General features: G+C 41.0%; 1 protein-coding gene and 1 long non-coding RNA gene across 3 annotated transcripts; one reads left to right on the forward strand and one right to left on the reverse strand.

The window, feature by feature from the left end:
- Positions 1-2,081: 2,081 nt before the first annotated feature.
- LOC122997248 lies at positions 2,082-5,717 on the reverse strand. Its single transcript, XR_006407189.1, has 3 exons — positions 5,631-5,717; positions 2,451-2,574; positions 2,082-2,368 (listed from the first exon to the last, which is right to left on the reverse strand). It is a non-coding gene; the product is annotated as an uncharacterized LOC122997248 (long non-coding RNA).
- gdnfb (glial cell derived neurotrophic factor b) lies at positions 2,789-8,203 on the forward strand. Of its 2 annotated transcripts, none has more exons than XM_044373276.1 (2): positions 2,789-5,308; positions 6,810-8,203. In XM_044373276.1, exons 1-2 carry the CDS (start codon positions 5,227-5,229, stop codon positions 7,379-7,381), a joined length of 654 nt encoding a protein of 217 aa, XP_044229211.1. In that variant the 5' UTR covers positions 2,789-5,226; the 3' UTR covers positions 7,382-8,203. The 2 variants fall into 2 exon arrangements, with proteins under 2 accessions (XP_044229211.1, XP_044229206.1); XM_044373271.1 differs by lacking the exon at positions 2,789-5,308 and adding an exon at positions 5,739-5,970.
- Positions 8,204-8,861: the final 658 nt, after the last annotated feature.

The following is an 8,861-nucleotide window of genomic DNA, read 5'->3' on the forward strand; positions in this document are numbered from 1 at the left end:
CAACGTGAAGGTGAGAGGGTACAAAGTGTTGCTTTGCAGGAAATAAGGTTTTTGCTAAGTCTGTAAGTCATTGTAGTTACACACAAGATTAAGAAAGAAAAGATCACTATCAGGTGTGAATGCCACTGATGTGCTGTTTAATGCTGTAAATGTTTAACACATGATAATAACAGTATTAAACAGTGACCACTAGGGGCAGCATTTACATCCTGCAGCACATGTGTGAGAGGAGTCTGCACATCTGGAGATTCATTGTTTTCAATGGGTTTCTAATTTGCATAGTTTTAGCCCATTTGTCTCACTACTGAATGTACTGTTTTCCACCTTTAATTCCTCTAAAGAAATCAGACATTTAGCCTTTACACAGCCACACAGTGAGAAACAATATCAAACTTACTCACGATTACAAAACTGGAGACAAATATTGAGTAAATGGCCTTTACTTAAACATCATAAATGTTATTGACCCCAATTTTAACATTTTTTAGCCAACTCCCAGCAATTCAGCTCAGCAGACGGCCTAGCCCCTGTAGTCTGGTCACCCCCAGCCCTGAGGCTCCACAGCACCAGGCTACATATGGTGTGGATTACTTTCTAAGCACCACTGTGGTTCACCAAGGAGGTGATTTTTACTGTGTATTCAACGATCCTTCCACCACCCAAATCCATGAGCAGTTAAAAAATCATCACCAACAGAATCTCTGACTTTTACACTTAAAAACGGAGTTAACTGCAACTCTTAATTGATTTGGTACAACAAACACGAGCATTAATATATGTTGTTCTTTACTTGCTTTAAAAAAGTTTGTGTCCTAGACAAAGAAAAAAAAATCAGGGATAGGACTAGTTGATCTGCTAATATATGGACAGTATTTTTTTGTTATTTTCTTATTTTTTCTTATTTGAACTTTAACTTTAACTCCTCACACTAGATGTTAAATTTTAATGAATTAAGTGAATCCAAAGCAAACTGAGCCCACTATGGTCAAAGTTGACCATGAGGGCTTAAAGGTGATCAGCTCCCCTTGACTCTTAGCCTTAACCTTAGGGACTGCTGGTCTAATTGTACATCCACCAAGAATAAATAATTCAAGACTAGAAGAGTCTACAGCCATGTTAGTGGCTATGTGAGGGTGAACTTTTGGCTAGTTTTTTAGCTAAATGCTAATGTCAACATGCTAACATTTTCACAATGACAATGCTACCATGCTGCTGTTTAGTAGATGTAATGTTTACCTTGTTTACCTAAATCTTAGTTTAGTGTGTTAGTATGCTAACATTTGCTAATTAGCATGAAACACAGCTGACACTGATGGGAATGTCATTAAATCAAAGTATTGGACAAATTAAAATTTTGACCTGATGATAGCACTAGATGAAAAATCAAGGGATCCCCAAAGTTATTACAATTCATCCTGGAGGGAACATGAATGTGTGTTCCTGAGTTCAAGACAATCCATCCAATAGTTGTTGTTTGGACAAAAGTGGTGAACTGACCAACCAACACTGCCATGTCTAACCAATTCTCTGCCCCTCTAAGTGTGACATTCAAGGACAGGTTCACAATTTTTTAGGTCTGTCTTAAAACAACAGTCGGGTGCCCATATGAAAAGTGAAAGAGGTTTTCCTTGTTGTAATCATTCCTTCTGTTCATACTGGCTATTAAAAGATCCCCTTCAAATGTGCTTTCAATGTATGTGATGGGGGACAAAATCCATTTAGTGTGTCCACACAGTCATTTTGTGTAAAAATGCATTTAAAAGTTTATCTGAAGCTTGTATGAAGCTTCAGCAGTCTGAGTTAGTCATATCAAGTGGATATCTGCCACATTTATAATCTTTTTAGTATCAAATTCCCTCTTTGTGTTTCCTCGGACAGTGTTTCCCTGTTGAGCTGCAGTGGGAGTAACAAAAAGGACTTTGTCACTAAAAAGACTGTAACATTGAAAGATCTCTACTTATCTACTCTATTTGGAAGACTGGAGCATCATGTTAACTTCAGATAAACTTTTAAATACATTTTTGCACAGAAGTGTTAAGGCTAGGCTAATGAACCCAAGTGCAGACACCAAAGCAAGTGAGTAAATTAGAAAGATAGTTTATTGCTGGGTTGGTAGCTGTGAGACTGGAGCACGGGCTTGGACAGGGAGCTGGAACCCAGGGACTGAGAATAGGGTGTAAACTGGACCAAGCAGAGCAGAGGGAATGCTGAGGTGAGCTTGGCAGAAGCTGGGGCCAAGCAAGGCAGGAGAAATGCCAAGGGGAGCCAGGCAGAGTGGTATCCAGGGAGCAGGGAGTGTGCTGAGCCGCTCAGGAAGGCAGGCGAGGCAGGAGGACTGGAGACAGGGCCAGGGTCAGGCTGAGGTCTTCTACAGGTACAGAGAAACAAGAGTTAGGAAAATGCTGGATACTGACAGAACAGTAACAAGTTAGGCTGGAAGCATGACTGACTGTATGAACAGAGTCTACGATCTAGCAGAGTGTTGTGGTAGGAACCAGGTATATGAAGCAGAGCAGGATGATGATGACGACGACTGGCAGCTGGTGACCTGACTCCACACACCTGACTCCACTCCTGCAATCAAGCAAACACATACACAGAGAGGGAAAGGGAGGGGGAGAGAGACTGCCAGCTAGGGAGACATCATGTTACTGAGATGCAGATGTAATACAGAAGGAGGCTTGTGGATTTTGGCCTCCATCACTTACATTGTAAGTGTATTATGAAGGGATTTTTTAATGGTCAGTATGAACAAGAGAAATGATTATGGCAAGAAAAAACTATTTTAGTGTTCATTTGTGCACCTGACTGTTGTTTTAGGACAGACTTGAAAAATTGTGAACCTGTCCGTTAAGGCACTTCACAATGCAGGAAGCATGACTACAGCACATATATTTCCCCATTCTCCCTGTCAGTGTGAGAGTCAGGATATTCTTTTTTCTCTGCTAATTACTACACCGGCAGCCGTATCCCAAATCAGACGTCCATTCCAGCTGTCAGCTCCTCCTTCCCGCAAGCCATTCTGGGGGCCGCAGTTTCATTTTGGCCGGTAATGATGGCTGAAATGACCCGTGCAATTAGCGCGTTACATGTCAGCCAAACTGAGCCCCAAAATGGCTGACAGATTCAATTGCAGATCAGCTCCAGATTAGCCTTCATGTCTTGCAAGAAGGGAAATGCACATCTGTTTGGTGTATTTGCTGCTTGGCAATGGTGCAGTTGCTTGAGGATGAAGTATTTCCATACAGTTAAGTGAGCAGCTCAGTGCAAAGGGAAGCTTCCTCTGAGTGATTAAACTTATGAAAACACAACCGGAAGACAACTGTTGCTCTTTATGACTTTACAGTTACAGTTTCAGATGCTCAGATGGTTTTTGCATGTTTACTGTAGTCAGGTGATTACAATCCAATGTGGCTAACATGTGTGCTGCACTGACACGAACATGATTCATCGTGAAACCCTACCCTTGAAGGGTGCATGGATGTACATGTACGTACGTACTGTAATTCACATCATCCTTGTTCATATGGATTGCTGTTCATTGAACTTTAAAGTCCATGTGGCTTTGAGGAAACAGCTCTATAACAAACAAATACTTCTCTTCTTCCTGGAAATATTGTGCTGGAAAAAAAAAGTTTGTGAGCACTAGAACAGTTGTACATTTAATCCACAGTTATCACTGCAAACGAACAGTGAAAATTAAGGATTTCGCTTCTTCTTAAAAAAACAATTTGACACTTTCCTTTATATAATAATGAACAGTCTGTTTACCTACAGTACCAGTCAAAAATCTGGACACACTTTCTGATTCAAGTGAATGGGAAGGTGAGTCCAAACTTTTGACTGAATGTGTACACTCAAGCATACTGTAAATGGCTGCAGTGATGGTGCAGACTCTGCTTTGCTTGACTCCATGTCATAACTGGACCTCGAATCAAATAGATTTGTATTATCATACATATACTATTTGTTGAGCTAACTCTGGACAAAAAGTCTTACAGCTTTACAGCTGTGTGTGTGTAGTTAGTCTGTGGAGTAGACCAAAGTGAAATAAACAACTTTTAACTACTCTTGGAAGGAGAACACTTGACACGCAGGCACATAAACTCCCCAGATCACTTTCGCTTGTCTTTGCTCTGGTTTCAATCATTAAACATACTGTAGCTCCACTCACATCTCACGTCTTGTAACTTTTATGTTCTCTTGAAAAAAAAAAAATTACAGAAGAAACAGGCGGATTGGAATATCGTTTGACATTTTTGGAATTCGTCTCGTTCACTTTCTTTCATCGACGTGTGGAGCAGAGGGAGTTCGGGTGAGGCCGCAATGTGACAACAGAAGGATTTCATCTGCAGCTTCATTCACAGTTGTGAGTCTCTTATCGACACTATGGCTGTTTTACAGCCCGGGCAACCAAAGGCAGTGAGCAATTGTTTAATTTGTTTAACAGCTTCACTCATAAAACACATGTGCGGTAAGCTGATCTACAGTAAATGTTGTTTGTTGTGTGAATTCATCTTGATTTTCATGAACTGTCCTTATCAATATATTATGTAATTTAACACAGAAGCACATTTTTACCAAAAATGTTACTCAACAAAAAATCATAAAGTCTTAACATAATATTAGAGGCAATACCACTTATTTCAACAAGATGTCTCCTAAGTGTTTATTTGAACCTTTTAAGTACTTCATGTGTGGCCTTGGCATTACTAAAAGAAATATAACAGCATTACACTTAACTTTGTGCCAAAAGAATAATAAAATAGCATTTTCTTTACACCTCAGATGCAATACTCAACCAAGTAAAATATTCTTTTGCTAAGTGTTGGTGTAAAAAGATGTAGAACTGTAATGGATATCAGCTCAAAGCCCTTGATGTTAAATACCATCTGCTCATCAAATGCAAAGAGGAGAGAAAACAGCGGGATTTCAAGCACACTGTGGTTCTAAGTACCAATACAACCCAGACTCGTGTTTTGACGGGCTGATTAGAAGCACGTTTCCCATCCAATATCAACCAAACATAAAAAGCAGGATGGGGGATCCGGTGTATTGTTAGTGGAAAGTGTGAAACTTCCCTCTCATTCTCGGCCATCTGAATACACAGATTACAGAGTAAGACCTCTATCCTCGCCAAGTGCAGACCTCCAGTTCAATCATGAATTTGGACCAAGTCCCTATGGTTAGTTTTCTGAATGGGTGGAGACAAGAAGAGGGCAGAGGATGGACCATCGGACGTCACCACCACTCCCCATCTCTCCGGTTAGACCTCTCGCTTCTCCTCACGGTTTAGTCAGGACTGATGGTGAGTGGGGATGGACGGGAGTCAGCGTCGCTACATTTTGCTATAGAAAGCTTGAAACTGAATGAGTGAAGGACTGTAAACTGGGAGTAATTTTTGTCCCGCACATGTCGTTGGAACTTGGGAGGGAAGACTAAGTTGCTTCGCATTTTGCGCTTTCTTGCGCCTCGGATGTTGCGCCACGCTGCACAACATTTGCCAGCTGGCATATGTGACGGATAGCGTGTTGGATAGCGTGTTGCTCACATTGTGCAGGCAATAATAAGCTACATAGGTCTTCAACATCATCTAGTGTCAGGAACCTGAGCTGATGAGTGCGATCCACCTTTTTTCTTTTCAACGACTAAAAACGTCCTAACAATGCTGCTGACCGCTGTTGCCAGATGATACCTGTTGATTTTGCATCGCGCCATGTCCTTCTGTCGGACTGAGGTGGACAATGAAGTTATGGGATAGCCTGACCACTTGTTTGATACTGCTGAGCGCCGTGCACGCCAGCCCGCTGCTCCGGAGCCGACAGCAGTCCAAGAGGAGAGAGCGCATAGAGGAGAGTCCCTTGGAGCTTCCGCCGGTTCAGGTCCGCTTATCTGTTACTTCCCCGGGCATCAGCCGCGCTGAGGCGGACGCAGAGGGCTGGGAGGAGACGCTGGCTGGAGGAGAAAAATGTAAGACCTTTTGATTTTGTATGGAGTGCCGAAAGTGCCAACAACAACCACACGAAGTCATTTGCTAGGAGGCTTGCTGAACCTTGAATTCTTTTTTATTTCTGAATAAAAAAAACAAAAACACGTGAAAGTGACCACTATGTTGGCATAATGTTTTACTTAAGGAAAATACAACTTTAAGAATGATTTTTTAAATTGGACTTTTTTTTCAGTGGATGCTCAAATTATTGAAATATTTTGCAGTGATGTCTCGTTCTGGCCTCAACCTTTCCTACTAATTGGGCCTGCCGCCTCATTCAGAGCCAGTGGAGTTTGATGCTTTTGCTTTCTTCATACCCACGTAAAACATGCTTTCAGTTTTTTACTTTACATAGAGGCGTGTGGTGCTGCAACTAACGATGACAATTTCCTGAAGCCCGAGATGGCATCTTCAAATTGCTTGTTTCCTAACAGCCTAAACCCTGATCATGCCGACAATCCTCACAATTGTTCCACAAGTTGGAACCAATTCATGTTTTGTATTTTTGCTTTAAAAAACAAGTAATCGATTATCTTAATAGTTGTTAATTAATTTTCTGTTGATCCACTAACAGAAATTCATTGTTGTAGCTCATATATCACATTTGGCTGCATAAAAGCTGCTGTATCTTAAAGGCAACTAGTCCACTCAAACATACAACTGTCTGATGTACAAATAAGTGCAGGATCTGTTTTTAACTCAAATGATTAAGCTCACATGGAATTTCCACCATCAGGTGTGATGCTGAAAAGTGAAACAATATGCACTGTTCAAAATGATACATCCTTGTAAGAGTGCCATCTCTCTCAATGTGTTTCAGACACCATGGTGGAGCCCCTCCCCAATGAGTTTGAAGATGTGGTGGACTTCATCAAAGTGACCATCAGCAGGATACGTCGCTCCTCCTCATCCACCAAGCCCTCATCTACCTCCTCTTCCCCAACTACCTCCCCCTCAAAATATGACTTGAGCAGCAGGAGTCGACTCAGAAGGGAAAGGAAGAAGGGGGTGACCCAGCAGAGTGGTAAAAGAGGAAGAGGAGGAGCTAGAGGAGGAGAGACAGGAAGGAAGGTTAGAGGAGGAGGCAGTGGACGAGGACAGGGCTGCGTGCTCAAACAGATCCACCTCAATGTGTCGGACCTCGGCCTGGGCTACCGCTCCGGTGAGGAAATGATATTCAGGTACTGCTCTGGACCCTGCAGGAAGTCTGAGACCAACTACGACAAAATCCTTTACAACCTCGCTCACAACAGGAGGTTTCCTCCCAAAGACACGCCACCTCAGGCCTGCTGTCGGCCAATAGCGTTTGACGACGATCTCTCATTTCTGGATGACAACCTTGTCTACCACACCATGAGGAAGCACTCCGCCAGGAAATGTGGTTGTGTGTAAGGAGTGGGAGCCGGTGTCAGGCTTTGTGTAATTTTACATTCACTCCCACTTTGAAGTATGATGTTGAGTGTTTTTTTTCTTCTGAGTTTTTCACATTGTGAGGAAACTTTCTGGCATACTTGAGTCCATCAGTAAGGGATCCTCTTCCTCCCCTCCTTGGGTTCATCACAATATCCACGATTTCCTTTACAGTCTACACCTTATATCACTCATGTATTCAGTTTTATTTAAAATACGTCCATGGATACTCATCCTAAAGGAGTTAACTCAATCAGACACAATCGATGATTCAGCAGGCTCACTGTGTCTACTGTATAGCACATATGTTACATGAAAAGGTTATACACATGAATTGTATTTATGAAATCTTGAATTTATTAACTTATTGATATTTATTTTGTTTTTATAAAGAATAAATGTTATTTATTACTGTAATGTCATATTTCGCATCATGCCAAAGGTTCAAATTAAAATGTTAGTTTATGTGTGGTTTCAATACAAAAGCAGTCAAGGACGGAGTGGTTTACATTGCAAAATTATCTCAATCCTTAAGATATTAGTCCTGGTTGATTTGGCCATTAACCATTAAACTGTGGTTAGTGGTGGTTACAGCAAGTATGGTTTAATACAACAGGTTATCTGAATTCAGGGGGCAGCAAACACACCTTTAGCAATTGCTGTATGTGTTTACAGTGCAGCCAAACAAACTTACTTTGTTTTAATAAAGAACTCCGTCAATAATTGCCCCTTTTCCATCTAGTTATAAGCAACTGCAGTGCTTTTAACGGTTTTAACAATAAAAGGTGTTGGTTATATTGCTGATGGTTTAGCGGTGTGCATCATCTAATAGCTCACTGTCACTTCTCTGTCTTGTTCCGTTACTCCCTGGAATATTTAAAAAATGATCCGCTGACTTAAAAATGCTGAAAATGACCATTGTTAGCAATAACAGTGACAAATACATTGCGTTTTCTGTGACTGCTTCACAAAAAGCCACCATGTGTTTCACCAGTGGAACACTTTTAAAGCAGCAATAGTAGGAAACTTTCAGTATGCATTAGCAGTAATGTAATACATTTCTGATATGGATGTAGGAGAGTGGACAGTAAACAGTGAGGCTGATATCAATGAGATAAAATTTTAAAAAAAAACAGTAATGCTGGATTACATGCATGAATCACTTCCTGTGAATCTCCTGTGGTGGACACGGCCACTAACAATGACAACTATTATATAGAGGGGTCATTACTAAATGTTAATACAATGAATGACTATTGCTGGAAGGAAATAGTATCAAAAACAGGGTTTGATTTAATGAAAATCTTTAAGTTAAAGTTTTTCTTCACAGGCATTTTTTTGAGTTACAATCCCTCCATGTTTTCCTTTTAAGTTTTGGTGTCATCTGACTGCTTTGTGTCCATTTGTTTCTAAATTGACTGAGATGAGAAAAGCTTGTCTCAAAATGTTCCAGCTCAAGAAC

The sequence above is a fragment of the Thunnus albacares genome, chromosome 2 (assembly GCF_914725855.1).
Source record: "Thunnus albacares chromosome 2, fThuAlb1.1, whole genome shotgun sequence".
Lineage (NCBI taxonomy): Eukaryota > Metazoa > Chordata > Actinopteri > Scombriformes > Scombridae > Thunnus > Thunnus albacares.